At 57.0% G+C, this 15637-nt stretch overlaps 1 protein-coding gene across 6 annotated transcripts in view; it reads left to right on the top strand.

The window, feature by feature from the left end:
• RAB11FIP3 (RAB11 family interacting protein 3) overlaps window positions 1-15637 on the top strand; it is a 79531-nt gene that overhangs the window by 42959 nt on the left and 20935 nt on the right. For 4 of the 6 annotated variants that reach the window (XM_064153246.1, XM_064153249.1, XM_064153250.1 and 1 more), the window contains 3 exons: window positions 1510-1721; window positions 10481-10654; window positions 14500-14634. In XM_064153246.1, coding sequence (XP_064009316.1) covers window positions 1510-1721; window positions 10481-10654; window positions 14500-14634 — 521 coding nt within the window. The remainder of the gene's footprint in view (window positions 1-1509; window positions 1722-10480; window positions 10655-14499; window positions 14635-15637) is intronic. The other 2 variants (XM_064153247.1, XM_064153248.1) reach the window with 2 other exon arrangements.

Below are 15637 nucleotides of genomic sequence, written 5' to 3' on the forward strand. Positions count from 1 at the left end.
TAGAATCATGGAACAGTTTGGGGTGCAAAGCACCTTTGAGATCACAGAATCCAAGCCTTACCCCAGCACTGCCAGGGTATCACTGAGCCGTGGCCCTCAGCACCACAGCTCTGAAACCCCTCCAGGCCTGGAGACTCTGACATTGCCCTGGGCAGCCTGGGCCAGATCACAGATTGATGGAATGGTTTGGATTGGAAGTGACCTCAAAGATCATCCAGTGCCAACCCCCTGCCATGGACAGGGACACCTCCCACCAGCCCAGGGTGCTCAAGGCCTCATCCAGACTGGCCTTGAACACCTCCAGGGAGGTTGGGGATCACAGAATGATTCTGTGATCCACAACCTTCCTGAGCAACCTGTGCCTGTCTCTCCCCACCCTCACTGCAAGGAATCTCTTCCTCCTCTCCACTCTCAGTCTCCCCTCTCCCCACTCAAAGCCATTGTCCCTCATCCTGGTGCTCCCAGCCCTTGTCCCAGGTCCCTCTCCAGTTCTCCTGGAGCCCCTTCAGCTACTGGAAGGCTGTTCTGAGGTCTGCCTGGAGCCTTCTCTTCTCCAGGGTGAACAGCCCCAACCCTCCCAGCCTGTCCCCGTGAGAGGTTGTCCAGCCCTCTAATCATCTTGGTGGCCTCCTTTAGACCCTGTCCAGCAGCTCCAGGTCCTTCTTGTGCTGGGGGCAATTGATGAGAGCTCCTGGCAGGGCACAAAGTCAAAGTTTTGACTGCTTGCTCTGCTCCTTGGCATACATGTAGCTTAGAAACCACTTCTCCTTCCATCCTTTTGAAGCTTTCGGGCCATCAGCCCAAATTCTTGCAGTCTGCTTTTGGTGTCAGGTGTGTGGAGGCAACCTCTGAGTCTGTGGGTTTGCAGCTTCCCCTGGACTCTCTCCAGCACTTCTCTCTCTCTCCTCAATTGGGGAGACCTTGGATCTATGGACGCAGCAGCACTCAGCTGTGTGCTGCAGCTCTCCCTGCCCTGAGGAGGTGGATTTCTGCCCACAGCCCCAAAGCATTTTCTCCTGCCATGAGGGCAGCCCTGGAGCTAACCCCGTGCCATGGAGCTAACCCTGTGCCATGGAGGTAATGCTATGTCATGGAGCTAACCCCATGCCAAGGAGCTAGCCCTGTGCCATGGAGCTAACCCCGTGCCATGGAGCTAACCCTGTGCCATGGAGGTAATGCTATGTCATGGAGCTAGCCCCATGCCATGGAGGTAACCCTGTGCCATGGAGGTAATGCTATGTCATGGAGCTAACCCCGTGCCATGGAGCTAACCCTGTGCCATGGAGGTAATGCTATGTCATGGAGCTAACCCCGTGCCATGGAGGTAATGCTATGCCACGGAGCTAGCCCTGTGCCATGAAGCTAGCCCTGTGCCATGGAGGTAACTCCGTGCCATGGAGCTAACCCTGTGCCATGGAGCTAGCCCCGTGCCATGAAGCTAGCCCTGTGCCATGGAGGTAACTCCGTGCCATGGAGCTAACCCTGCCTGCTGTGCCCCTGTGTCCCCAGGCCAATGAGGTGACAGACAGTGCCTACATGGGCTCAGAGAGCACCTACAGTGAGTGCGAGACCTTCACGGACGAGGACAGCAGCACCCTGGTGCCACAGGAGCTGCAGGACGAGGTGGAGACCGACAGTGCCATCGGCAGTGCCATCGACAGTGCCATCGACTCGGCCGTGCCCTCCGAGCTCACCGACCCCAGCGAGGAGCCCGAGCACGGGTGAGTGGGCAGGGGCACACCTACAGCATCGCCCAGCACAGCCTCTCTCCACAGCTGCCCAGGCTGGGCTGAGCCACTGCCCTCAGCGCCACAGCTCTGCCTCTGGGAAACACCTCCAGGAGTGGGCACTCTGCCACCTCCCTGGGCAGCCTGGGCCAAGCCTTCAGAACCCTTTCATTTGTTCATTCTCAGGTTCAACCTGAGCCTGCCCTGGGGCAGCTTGAAGCCATTTCCTCTCCTCCTGTCACTTGTTCCTAGGGAGCAGAGCCCAACCCCCAGCTGGCTGCAGCCTCCTCTCAGGGAGCTGTAGAGAGCAATGAGCTCTGCCCTCAGCCTCCTCTTCCCCAGGCTGCACACCCCCAGCTCCCTCAGCTGCTCCTTCCCAGCCCTCTTGCCCTTCTTTGGCCTTGCTCCAGCCCCTCAGTGTCCTTCTGGGAGTGAGGGCCCCAAAACTTAGTGCTGAATACATGAGGACAATCCCTGCCCTGCTCCTGCTGCCCACACCATTGCTGATCCAAGCCAGGCTGTTAGTGCCCTTCTTGCCCACCTGGGCACCCCCTGGCTCATCTTCAGCTGCTGTCACCCAGCACCCCCAAGGCCTTTTCCAGCAGGCACTTTCCAGCCACTGTGCCCCAGCCTGGAGTCTTCCTGGCGTTGCTGTGCCCCAAGGGCAGGACCCAGCCCTTGGCCTTGTTGAACCTCATCCCATTGGCCTCAGCCCATGGCTGCAGCCTGGCCAGAGCCCTCTGCAGACCTTACCCTCAAAATTCAGGGGTAAAACTCAATCTGCTGAGCAGACAGGGAACAATCTGGGAGCAAGACTGAGGATTTCAGCTGGAGGGGGTTGAATGTGTCTGGCTGAGCTTGGTTGCTTTGTTCTTTGAGGTGGTAGCTCCAAGCAGGACCAAAATAGCTCTTTTTAAAGCATGGTGATAATAATTAGCCTGCCCCATGCGTGGGCTGCTCCTGGAGCTGGGCCTGGCAATCTCTTTGAGTTAATCTTTCCTTGCCTTGGGAGAAACTTCTGCACCCTCCTCAGAGCTTCTGCAGCCTCCTCAGCAGCCCTCACCTCTTGGCACACTCCTGGGGTGATCCACTCCCATCTGGGCTGCTCCCAGTTATTAATCCAGCACACACCATGCAATTTCCCACCCAGGAGGGCAGCTCCTCCCGTGCTTGTTGTTGCTAAACAAGCCTGCAGCCTTTGATGTGCAACTACCACCTGTAAGAACTGGTTCGAAACTGGTGCCTGAAGCACACAAGTGGGAGCTAAGATCTTTGCCCCCATGTCTGAACCTGCTGCTGGTAAAACTGCTTCTGAACCCACCTCACTTCCTCGAGTGGGAATTTTTTTTCCCTCAGGGTTGAAACTGGGATGTTAAGAGGCAGGAGAGGGGGTGGGGAAACCCAGCACGGGAAGGACATGGGTCTGTTAGAGAGGGTCAGTGGATGTCTACTAAGATGATCAGGCTGGGAGAGTTGAGGCTGTTCAGCCTGGAGAAGAGAAGGCTCCAGGCAGACCTCAGAGCAGCCTTCCAGTAACTGAAGGGGCTCCAGGAGAGCTGGGGAGGGACTTTGGGCAAGGGCTGGGAGTGCCAGGATGAGGGACAATGGCTTTGAGCTGGGAGAGGGGAGACTGAGAGTGGGGATAAGGAAGGAGGTGAGGATGGGGAGACACTGTCACAGGTTTGCTCAGGGAGGTTGTGGATCACAGGATCACAGAATATGATCTGCAGTCACATGTTGTGATTCTGTGATCCACAACCTCCCTGGAGGTGTTCAAGTCCAGGTTGGATGATGCCCTGAGCACTCTGGGCTGGTGGGAGGGATCCCTGCCCACGGCAGGGGGTTGGTCTCTTCTCCCTACTATCCGGAGAGGCAATGGCCTGAAATTGTGCCAGAGGAGGGTTAGGTTGGAGAGGAGGAACAATTTCTTTGCAGTCAGAGTGGTCAGGGAGTGGCACGGGCTGCCCAGTGAGGTGGTGGAGTCCCCATGCCTGAAGGTGTTCCTGAAACCAGGGGCCATGGTTTGGTGGCCATGGTGGAGCTGGGTTGGTGGCTGGACTGGCTGAGCTTGGAGGCCTTTTCCTGCCCACACAATTCCATGTTTCTGTGCCTGTGGGAATGCTGCTGGGTGCTCAGCCCCGGGGCTGAAAGGGTGCTGTGGATTAGGGCAGAAAGGAGCTTAGGTGGCTGTGCTGGCCTGGGCGGGCAGCCTGAGCTCAGTGACCCTTCAATCAGAAGCTAATCGGCGCTGAGCTGCCAGGCTGCCACCCGGGGGCCTGCCCAGGGGCCATGGCCGCCTGCCTCCGTGCCCACCTGCTGCCCAGCATGCCCTGCCTCCGGCTCACCTGCCTGTAGGTACCAACATGGCTTGGGGAGGGGGCTCTTGGCACTCCTGCTGCTGCCAGGGCGGGCTGGGGGAGGTCCTTTGGGTGCTGGGGCCAAGGGGAGCGGTGCCTGCTGGCTGCCTCTGTAAGTGCACAGCAGCTCCGGGCAGGGCACACAGGAGATCAGGGTGGGGGCAAAATTCAGTTGGCCAAAAGCTTTGGAGAGTTTGGGATGGAAGAAATGAGAATTCTCCTCCTAAGGTACAGAAAATCAGGGAGAAAAGGTTGATTTGGCTGGAAGATTTGGAAAGTTTGGGATTGGAAACCCCAAAAATTCTCTTCCCAAGCTCCAGATAATCAGGGAAAGATGTTCCTATGGCTTGAGGATTTGGAAAGTTTGGGATTGGAAACCCCAAAAATTCTCCTCCCAAGGTACAGAAAATCAGGGAGAAAATGTTCTTTGGCTTGAAGATTTGGAAAGTTTGGGATTGGAAAGCCCAAAAATTCTCTTCCCAAGCTGCAAAATAAAAAGAATCAAGAAAAAAAAAAAAGAGTTGATTTGGCTTAAAGATTTGGGAAGTTTGAGATGGGAACCTTTAAAATTCTCTTCCCAAGCTCCAGATAATCAGGGAAAGATGTTCCTATGGCTTGAAGATTTGGAAAGTTTGGGATTGGAAACCCCAAAAATTCTCTTCCCAAGTTGCAAAACAAAATAAAGAAATCAGGGAAAAAGTTGATTTTGGCCTAAAAATGTGGAAAGTTTGGGATGCAAACCCCTAAAATTCTCTTCCTAAGCTGTGAGATAACCAAGAAAAAAAAAAGTTCATTTGGCATAAAGATTTGGGAAGTTTGGGATGGAGTTCTGCAGCTCTGCTGCCAAGCTGCTGCTGGGTTTGGTGCCATCAGAGCCCAAACAGGACAAGGGGTTTGCAGCCCAAGGCTCCAGAGCTCTGGCAGGGGGGCAGTGAGTGGCATCCAAGCAGCCTGGTTGGTGGCAGACTCACAGCTTCAAGCCTGCTTCTCAGGGGCTCTTCAAGCTCAACATACCTTAGGTGCTTGGAGCTTTAGTACTTGGAGCTTCAGTGCTCCCTGGAGCTTCAGTGTTCAGAGCTTCAGTGCCTGGAGCTTCAGTGTTCAGAGCCTCTGTGCCTGGAGCTTCAGTGTTCAGAGCCTCTGTGCCTGGAGCTTCAGTGTTCAGAGCCTCTGTGCCTGGAGCTTCAGTGTTCAGAGCCTCTGTGCCTGGAGCTTCAGTGTTCAGAGCCTCTGTGCCTGGAGCTTCAGTGTTCAGAGCTTCAGTGCCTGGAGCTTCAGTGTTCAGAGTTTCAGTGCTTGGAGCTTCAGTGTTCAGAGCTTCAGTGCCTGGAGCTTCAGTGTTCAGAGCCTCTGTGCCTGGAGCTTCAGTGTTCAGAGCTTCAGTGCTTGGAGCTTCAGTGTTCAGAGCCTCTGTGCCTGGAGCTTCAGTGTTCAGAGCCTCTGTGCCTGGAGCTTCAGTGTTCAGAGCCTCTGTGCCTGGAGCTTCAGTGTTCAGAGCCTCTGTGCCTGGAGCTTCAGTGTTCAGAGCTTCAGTGCCTGGAGCTTCAGTGTTCAGAGCCTCTGTGCCTGGAGCTTCAGTGTTCAGAGCTTCAGTGCCTGGAGCTTCGGTGTTCAGAGCCTCTGTGCCTGGAGCTTCAGTGTTCAGAGCCTCTGTGCCTGGAGCTTCGGTGTTCAGAGCCTCTGTGCCTGGAGCTTCAGTGTTCAGAGCTTCAGTGCCTGGAGCTTCGGTGTTCAGAGCTTCAGTGCTTGGAGCTTCAGTGTTCAGAGCCTCTGTGCCTGGAGCTTCAGTGTTCAGAGCCTCTGTGCCTGGAGCTTCAGTGTTCAGAGCCTCTGTGCCTGGAGCTTCAGTGTTCAGAGCTTCAGTGCCTGGAGCTTCAGTGTTCAGAGCCTCTGTGCCTGGAGCTTCAGTGTTCAGAGCTTCAGTGCTTGGAGCTTCAGTGTTCAGAGCCTCTGTGCCTGGAGCTTCAGTGTTCAGAGCTTCAGTGCCTGGAGCTTCGGTGTTCAGAGCTTCAGTGCTTGGAGCTTCAGTGTTCAGAGCCTCTGTGCCTGGAGCTTCAGTGTTCAGAGCCTCTGTGCCTGGAGCTTCAGTGTTCAGAGCCTCTGTGCCTGGAGCTTCAGTGTTCAGAGCCTCTGTGCCTGGAGCTTCAGTGTTCAGAGCCTCTGTGCCTGGAGCTTCAGTGTTCAGAGCCTCTGTGCCTGGAGCTTCAGTGTTCAGAGCCTCTGTGCCTGGAGCTTCAGTGTTCAGAGCTTCAGTGCCTGGAGCTTCAGTGTTCAGAGCCTCTGTGCCTGGAGCTTCAGTGTTCAGAGCTTCAGTGCCTGGAGCTTCAGTGTTCAGAGCTTCAGTGCCTGGAGCTTCAGTGTTCAGAGCTTCAGTGCCTGGAGCTTCAGTGTTCAGAGCTTCAGTGCCTGGAGCTTCAGTGTTCAGAGCCTCTGTGCCTGGAGCTTCAGTGTTCAGAGCCTCTGTGCCTGGAGCTTCAGTGTTCAGAGCCTCTGTGCCTGGAGCTTCAGTGTTCAGAGCTTCAGTGCCTGGAGCTTCAGTGTTCAGAGCCTCTGTGCCTGGAGCTTCAGTGTTCAGAGCTTCAGTGCTTGGAGCTTCAGTGTTCAGAGCCTCTGTGCCTGGAGCTTCAGTGTTCAGAGCCTCTGTGCCTGGAGCTTCAGTGTTCAGAGCCTCTGTGCCTGGAGCTTCAGTGTTCAGAGCTTCAGTGCTTGGAGCTTCAGTGTTCAGAGCTTCAGTGCCTGGAGCTTCAGTGTTCAGAGCCTCTGTGCCTGGAGCTTCAGTGTTCAGAGCCTCTGTGCCTGGAGCTTCAGTGTTCAGAGCTTCAGTGCCTGGAGCTTCAGTGTTCAGAGCCTCTGTGCCTGGAGCTTCAGTGTTCAGAGCCTCTGTGCCTGGAGCTTCAGTGTTCAGAGCCTCAGTGCCTGGAGCTTCAGTGTTCAGAGCCTCTGTGCCTGGAGCTTCAGTGTTCAGAGCCTCTGTGCCTGGAGCTTCAGTGTTCAGAGCCTCAGTGCCTGGAGCTTCAGTGTTCAGAGCCTCTGTGCCTGGAGCTTCAGTGTTCAGAGCTTCAGTGCTTGGAGCTTCAGTGTTCAGAGCCTCTGTGCCTGGAGCTTCAGTGTTCAGAGCTTCAGTGCCTGGAGCTTCAGTGTTCAGAGCTTCAGTGTTCAGAGCTTCAGTGGTTCTTGAGGCTTTGACGATCAGGAGAGACTCTGGATGTTGAAACCACAAGAGCCCTGCAAGCCCTGGGGCTGTTTAGTCTGCAGAGGAGAAGGCTGAGAGGGGACCTGTTCAATGTCATAAAGATCTGAGGGCTGGGGGGCAAGATGAAGGTGGCAGGCACTTTGTGTGGTGCCCAGTGAGAGCACAAGGAGCAGTGGGCAGAAACTGGAGCCCAGGAGTCTCCACCTCAACAGGACAAAAAACGTTTTACTGTGAGATGGAGCAGGCTGCCCAGAGAGGTTGTGAAGTCTCCTTCTCTGGAAAGCTTCCAACCCCCCCGGATGTGTTCCTGGGTGCCCTGCCCTGGGTGTCCCTGCTCTGGCAGAGGTCTCTTCCAAGCTCCATCACACGTTGGTTCTCTGAAGTCCTCTCAGTATTTGCTGCCTTGGCTGGAGCTTTCCAGGTGCCTCAGCAGATCTGCTTCTGGCTGCTGCTTGTCAAACCACAGCCCCAAATTTAGAGAGCCGTGGGGTCGGTTTTTGGCTGTGAGCTCCCAGTTCCACCCCCTGCCTTCTATTCCTGGAGAGCTTCCTGTTGCTCTGGGAGAAGTGCTCTGACTCACTGCCGCCAGGCTGGGATTCTGCTGGGTCCTGCTCCGTTCCTGGAGGACCTGTGGGTGCCCACAGGCTGCAGTGGGCTTGGCTGTGCTGCTGGGAGGGCTGACAGAGTTTGATTAGGGAGACCAGGGCAAATCCTTCAGGTGTTTCAGGTTTTGCTCATAAAAGGCTTCTCTGGGAGCTCCTTGTCCTCCTGTTTTAAGAGAGCAGCAGGGTGGGGATGGGGCATAGCCTGAAACAGCAGGGCTTGGAAGCAGCCTTTGGTGGGGTGGAGATTAAGAGTGAATTTTGGAGGTGAGAGTGGTGCCAATCCCCCACCCAAGCCTTGCCAAACACTGGGCTGTGGCTCACAGACACGTGGGCAGCTCCCACAGCCTGCTCCTTGCACATCGCTTTCCAGAGAGCCCCAGGCTGGCTTGGCTTGGAAGGGATCTTCAACATCATCCAGTGCCAACCTCCTGCCACAGGCAGGAGCACCTCCCACCAGCCCAGCGTGCTCAAGGCCTCAACTTTGACACCTCCAGGGAGGCTGTGGATCACAGATCACATTCTGTGATCCACAACCTTCCTGAGCAAACCTGTGCCAGTTTCTCCCTACACTCACCTTCTTCCTCTCCCCTTTCAGTCTCTCCTCTCCCAGCTCGAAGCCTTGGCCTGGCACTCCCAGCCCTTGTCCAAAGTCTCTCCCTAGCTCTTCTGCAGCCCCTGCAGGTACTGGAAGGCTGCTCTGAGGTCTCTCTGGAGCCTTCTCTTCTCCAGGCTGTTGCAGCTGCCCAGGGGATCTCCTGTGGCAAAACCTTGATGTGTGATGATGAGAACCTGCTGCAAAGTGAGAGAGAGAGAGGCACTCAGGACACAGTGGGCTGTGCTGGAAGGAAGGTCTGCACAGGTGGAAGTCATGACCTGGGCAGTGGATGTGCTGGGTGCAGCTAGAGTGATTCAATTGCTTTGCTTGGGAAAGGCTTCTAGGATCTTTGAGTCCAGCCATCAGCCTAACCCCATCATGGCCATCAAACCATGTCTGGTGTCACCATAAAGCTGGGGAAGGGTCTGGAGAGCTGCCCTGGGGAGGGGCAGCTGAGGGAGCTGGGGGTGTGCAGCCTGGAGAAGAGGAGGCTGAGGGCAGAGCTCACTGCTCTCTACAGCTCCCTGAGAGGAAGCTGCAGCCAGGTAGGGGTTGGGCTCTGCTTCCTAGGAAGAAGGGACAGGACTTTGGAGAAGCCTTTGGCACTGTTCCCCACAGATTTCTTGGTGCCAAACTGGCAGCTGATGGCTTGGACAGGCACAGCTCTGCTGGATACAGCACTGCTGGGTGAAAGGGCCCAAAGGTTAGTGCTCAGTGGAGCTAAATCCAGCTGGCAGCAGTCACAAGTGGTGTCCCCCAGGGCTCAGTGTTGGGACCACTTCTGTTTGACATCTTTGTTGATGCCCTGATGCTGACAGAGTGTGCCAGCAGCGAGTTCACAGACAGCACCAGATTGGGTGGCAGAGTTGATCTGCAGTAGGGTAGGGATGCAGAGGGACTTGGATAGGTTGTATCTATGGCCACTGTTAGTGGGATGAACTTCAACAAGGCCAAGTGCCAGGTCCTGCACTTGGGGCACAATAATCCCAAGCAGCACTACAGGCTTGGAGCAGTGTGGCTGGAGAGCTGCTGGCAGAGAGGGACCTGGAGGCTGTAATGGACAAGCAGCTGAATGTGAGCCAGCAGTGCCCAGGTGGCACAGAAAGCCAAAGGTAGCCTGGCTGGCATCAGAAATGCTGTGCCCAGCAGGAGCAGGGAGGGGATTTTCCCCCTGGACTCTGCTTTGATGAGGCCACACCTTGAGTGCTGTGTTCAGTTTTAGGCACCCCAGTACAAGAGGGATGTGGAGGTGCTGGACCCAGTGCAGAGCAGGGCAAGGGAGGGCCTGGAGAGTAAATCTCATGAGGAGAGACTGAAGGAGCTGGGGATGGTTAGTGTGAAACAGGAGGCTGAGGGCAGACCTCATGGCTGTCTGCAGCTATCTGAAAGGAGGCTGTGGAGAGGCTGCTGCTGGGCTCTGCTCACAGGTCAACAGTGACAGCATGAGAGGGAATGGCCTCAAGCTGCCACTGGGCAGGTTTAGACTGGATGTTGGGAAGCATTTTTCCCAGCAAGAGTGGTCAGGCACTGGGATGTGCTGCCCAGGGAGGTGGTGCAGTCCCCAACCCTGTCTGTGTTGAGAGGTGGTTTGGATGTGGTGCTTGGGGAGTGTTTTAGAGTGCACCTTGCAGAGCAAGGACCTCGTCTGGGCCTGGGGGTCCTGAGGGGCTTTGCTAGCAGGAATGTTTCTGTGACAAGAGGCAATGGCCTGAAATTGTGCCAGGGGAGCTAAGGAAAAAAATTCTTTTCTGCCAGAGTGGTCAGGGACTGGCACAGACTGCCCAGGGAGGTGGTGGAGTCCCCATCCCTGGAGGTGTTCCAGAGCCATGTGGCCATGGCCCTTGGCAGGACAGGGTTTGGTGGCCATGATGGGGTTGGGTTGCTGGTTGGACTGGATGCTGCAGGGCTCCTTCAGCCAGGACAGTTCTGTGCTTGCGTGGTGTCCCCATGGCCTGGTTTGCTGTGCTGTTGTCCCTCTAACCCCTTCCCCTGTGTCCCCACAGGTCCCACCCCCACGAGCTGGCTCTGGGCTCGGAGCTGAGCCCCTCCCTGGTGAGGGTGATCAGCGGCGAGGAGCACTTCGAGGACTACGGCGAAGGGCAGGAAGCAGAGCTGTTCCCGGATGGCCTGTGCAACGGGCAGAGCAGCCTGGGCACCGCCTCCCTCCTCTCGCCCAGGTAATGCCCGCGGCTGAGCCTCCTCACCCAGGCTCTTTGCGCTGGCTTTGCGCTGGGAAGGCTCAGGCTGAGCAGCTCAGAAGGGGGAGAGGAGTTGCCTCTCTCACTCTGTCCTTTCCCAGCACAGTGCCCACCCTCCCTTCCACAGGCACTCGTGGGTGAGTGTTCTGGGGTGCATCCCTTCCCCGCTCCCCTGCAGGCTGTGGCTGCCCACAGACCCTCTGAGCAGGGGAAGGCAGCATCCAGCGTTACCCTGCTGCGGCTGGGTGGCTGCTCTGGGGTGGCCTGTCCCTCCCATGCTGGGGCTCTGGCTCTGCTGGCGTGCCTGAGTGGGCTCACATGAGCTGTGGAGTCACAGAGCGCTCTGGGAAGGGACCTTCAGGGTCCTCCAGGCAGCACATGGCTGTGGCTCCTGCTCGGGCATCTTCCATCTGCTCCCTGCCCCATCCCTCTGGTGGGAGAAGTCTTTCTGCAGCACTTGGTGGGAGGTGAATGGCAGCTGGAAAGAAGAGCTCCTCACACCCCCCTGCTTTGGCTGCCAACCTGCTGTGGCAGTCAGCTGCCATGGCTGGAGGGTGGACTGGCCACTAAAGGGATGCCAGAGGCTCTCCATGAGCCACTCTGCCTCCCCAAAGGGTAGAAGAGGTTGATGAGAAGCTGAACCAGCTAGGGTGAAACAGCAACAGTCAGAAGAGAAGGAGAAGAGGAGTGAAAGAGTGAAATCTGGAAACTGCCAAAGACTGAACTCTCCCAGGGTCCAGGCTGCCCTCAGCAGCAGACAGGAACTGGGTTCAGGAGCTGAATTATGGAGCTGAATTCAGGAACTCATGGATTGGGATCAAAGGCAGAACCTTCAGAGTCCCCCTGGGACAGCAGCCAGTGGAGAAGCCCCTGGTGATCCCTCAGCTTGCTCCTGAAGATGCCACCCGTGGGCTGCAATCCCATGGTGGGCACTTGAGAGTCCTGTCAGCATCTCCCTGCAGGTGCCACCCCTGCCTTCCTGCACCCCAAGGTGGTGCCCAGGAGCACGTCTCAGGCAGAGCCTTTCTGCAGCCAGCCCTTGGCAGGAGCTGTCCCCATCAGCTCCTCCCTGCTAGCAGCAGCCCCTGGCTGTGCCAGCCTGCCCTGAGCTGCAGAGGCAGCCTCCATGAGCAGGGCCTGAGCTGGCAGTGCCAGCAGAGAGCAGATCAGCTCAGCTCTGCTCTGGCTCAGAGCAGCAGGGGCTGGGCGCAGGTCTGTGCTATCCCTGAGCTGGAGTCAGCAGGCAGGAAGGCAGCAGAGGGTGGCAGCTTGCCGGGGGGGTAGGTGGGGATGCCCCAGGCTGCAGTGTGCTTGGGAGCTCACCCACTCAGTGGGCATCCAACCAACATAGCCAGAGGCCACCTACCTCTGCACACAGCCAGAGCTGCCAGCCTGGCCTGGGGCTTCTCCTCCACGCTTCAGCTGCCATTTGGACTCCTGCTAGGTTGATTTTTGGCTTCATGCCTCACCCAAGGGTGCCCAGGAACAGGGTGAGGTGGTTGTGCCTCTGGGCAAGGCTGAGGACCCACCAAACAGGGCTCCTACTTGGCCAGGCACAGGGACAGAGCCCAGCAAGGGGCACAGCTGCCACAAAGCTCCTCTCACTCTGCTCAAGGCCTGAGTGACCAAACTGGCTGCTGGTGGAGGCTGATGGTCCTGGGCCCAAGCCTGCCCCAGAGGGCAGGGAGGATGATCTCCAGCTGGGTTTGTCCTTTCCCAGTTACCAGTTCTGGGCATCTCCAGCTGCCTGTCCTGAGGGGGCTCAGAAATGCTGCACAGGCAGCACAGCCTCGGGGCCTGGCCCTGGGGCTGCTGGCACCTCACTGTCACCAAAAGCACCACCCAGGGCTTCAGCAAAGGCTGGGGCAGGCCTTACCAGTGTGTGCCTGTGCCACGGGGCTGGGTGGCCCTGCCCCCTGCCTGCTGGGTTCCAGCTTGCTTGTGTTTGCTCACACCTGCCCTGTCTTTCCTGACCTGCTTTGGTTTCTGACTCTGAACCTTTCTTGCACTGCAGTCTGTGGCTTCCAGGACCCTGAAGTACCCCAGACCCTACTGCTCAGCACCCCTTGGCCAAACCCCATCCTACCCAAGCCCTGTCAGGTCTCCAGGGGAATGCCTCCCTGGTTGGCCAAGCATTGGGGAGTGCCCCAGGAGCTTCTTTTCCACGTCAGCAGCCACCAGTGAGGTGTTGATAGGACCCATGAGGCTGTTGAAAGTCCTGGAGACCCTCCAGGACCTCCTGCTAGATGATGTTCCCTATGAGACAGAGCTACTGCTTTCAGCTTCTCTGTGCTCTGCCTTGTAGGAGACAGAGGATGAGCCCCAACCAGCTTAGCTTCAGAGCTCTGTGCAGGGAAAATCTGACCCTGTGGCTCCACACCACCACAGCTGCTCTGTTCCTAAAGCATCCCACCAAAGGACCTGGATCCTGCTCATGGTGCCCAGCCCAGTGCTGTGTGAGCTGTCCAGGGCTATGCCCAGAGCCTCTTGAGACAGGTTGCTTGGGGAGACACTGGCACAGGTTTGCCCAGGGAGGTTGTGGATCACAGAATCACAGAATGTGATCTATGATCACATTCTGTGATTCTGTGATCCACAACTTCCCTGGAGGTGTTGAAGGCCAAGCTGGATGAGTCCCTGAGCACCCTGAGCTGGTGGGACCTGTCCCTGTCCATCTGAGTCTCTGACAGTGGTGATGCCAAATGAACTTTGCAGCTGTGTAGGTTTGTGGAAAGCCTGCCCTGGGCTTTCAGGGGTATTCTGCAGGCATGGAAACATGGACCATGGAAAGATGAATGAGCTCAGATCCCATCAGCATCTGTTGGCAAGAATGTTTTTATCCTGTGTCACAGCTAAGGTGAAGTTTCTGTGCGTGGTGTCTGCTTGTCTGGAAAGGAGGCCAGGCTGAGGGAGCTGAGAGTGTTCAGCTGGGAGAAGAGAAGGCTCCAGGGAGACCTTGGAGCAGCATTCCAGTAGTTGAAGGGGCTACAAGCAGGCTGCAGAGGGACTCTGCCCAAAGGCCTGCAGGGACAGGGCAATGGTTTGAAATGAGAGCAGAGCAGATTGAGATTGGATGTGAGGAACGAGTTCTGCAGCAGGAGGCTGCTGGAACACTGCAGCAGGTTGCCCAGGGAGGTGGTTGATGTCCCATGCCTGGAGATACTCAAGGTGAGGCTGGACAGGGCTGTGGGCAAGCTGCTCTAGTGGAGGAAGTCCCTGCTGAGCGCAGGAGGTTGGGCTGGATGAGCTCTGGAGGTCCTTTCCAAGCCAGACCATTCTGTGCTTCTGTGATTCCAGGAGCTGCTGGAGCATGGAGGGAAAGGAGGCAGCAGGAAAGTAGGGATACAGACAGGAAATAGCAGGAAAATTTCCCAGCTCTGCTCTGGAGGTCCCTTCCAGCTCAACCCATTCAGTGATCCTGTGCACACTCCATGTGTGGCTGCTGCCGTAGCAAAGGAGCTCCTGAGGTGCTCAGTGAGCAGCACTGGGCAAGCAGGATGCCATTCCCCACCCCCGAGAGGCCTGGGCTGGGCTGGGCTTTGGCCAAGGTCCTCTGGGCAGAGGGGGGTGAGTGCTGCTCATTTTCAGCAGCTCCACCCTGCCTGTGATTTGACTTCTGCTGCCAAAGCAGGGAGCTCACTCAGCCCCCCAAAACTGCCCTCCCCCAGGGGTTCAGCAGCTGTGGGGGGAGCTGGGCTGGATGCTCTCAGAGGGCTTTTCCAAGTAGGATCCTGTGGTTCTGTGCCGAGCTCGTGGAAGCCACGGCTGAGGAGCAGCCCTGCCCTCTTCTGTCCTCTCCAACTGACCCTTCTTGCTCTCTCTAGCAGCACCCCTCTGGCTGCCCAGCTCCGCAGCGTGCTGGCAGAGGAAGCTTTTGAGTTTTACTGTAGCCAGTGCCACAAACAGATCAACCGCCTGGAGGACCTCTCTGCTCGCCTGAGTGACCTTGAAATGAATAGGTAATGATGGACAGGGGGCTCCTGGCATGGCACAGGGGGCTCCTAGCCTGGCACAAGGTACTCCTGGCCTGCTTGCTTCACTGCTGGACCCGCTGCTGCAGGGGAAGGTTCTCCTTAGCTGCCCCAGCTTGGCTCGGTAGCTCCTCAGAGGGCTGGAGAGTTGGGGCTGTGCAACCTGGAGGAGAGGAGGCTCCAGGGAGAGCTCAGAGCTGCATTTCAGTGGCTGAAGGCTGGGGAGGGACTTTTGACAAAGGGATGGAGACACAGGCTGAGGGACAATGGCTTTGAGCAGGGAGAGAGAGGCTGACAGTGGAGAGGAGGAAGAAACTGTCTGCAGTGAGGGTGGGGAGAGACTGGCACAGGTTGCCCAGGGAGGCTGTGGATCACATTCTGTGATTCTGTGATCCTCAACCTCTTTGGGGGTGTTGAAGGCCAGGCTGGGTGAGGCTGTGGTGATGCTGTGAAGGGTGAGCAGAGATTTCCACGGGGGCTGGCAGACAACGAGAGCCTTCCCTGCTGCCCTGGGCAACCTCTCAGTGTCCTGCTGGGTGCTTCTCCACACTCCTGCTCCTGAGCAGACCATGGGCAGTATTTCAGTCACCAAGGAGCAGGCTGCCAGCTCTTATGAGCAGGCACCCCCAGCACCTCCTCCCTCTTCTCCCTCTTCTCCTTCTTCTCCCTCTTCTCCTTCTCCTCCTTCCTTCTCCTTCCTTCTTCTTCACTTCCTCCCTCACTGCTGGGTCAGCCTGGAAGGGCAGCTCCATCCTCTCCTCCTGGATGCAGCAGCTTGCTCCTCTCTGTGCCTTGAGACCTCTGCTGTAAACTCTTTCACTTTGCAGCAGCAAAAATCTGATTCCACCCAGCTTGGCCAGCTGCCTGCCCACCCAGGTGCCACATGGGTGGAATCAGATGGGTGCCAGGGCCTTGGTGTTGGAGCTGCAGGAGCTTTGGAATGTGGCCTCCGAGAGCCAGCAGCTGGAGCTGTGGATTTGACAAGCAGGGA

This window comes from Pogoniulus pusillus, chromosome 13 (genome assembly GCF_015220805.1).
Source record: "Pogoniulus pusillus isolate bPogPus1 chromosome 13, bPogPus1.pri, whole genome shotgun sequence".
Taxonomy (NCBI): Eukaryota; Metazoa; Chordata; class Aves; order Piciformes; family Lybiidae; genus Pogoniulus; species Pogoniulus pusillus.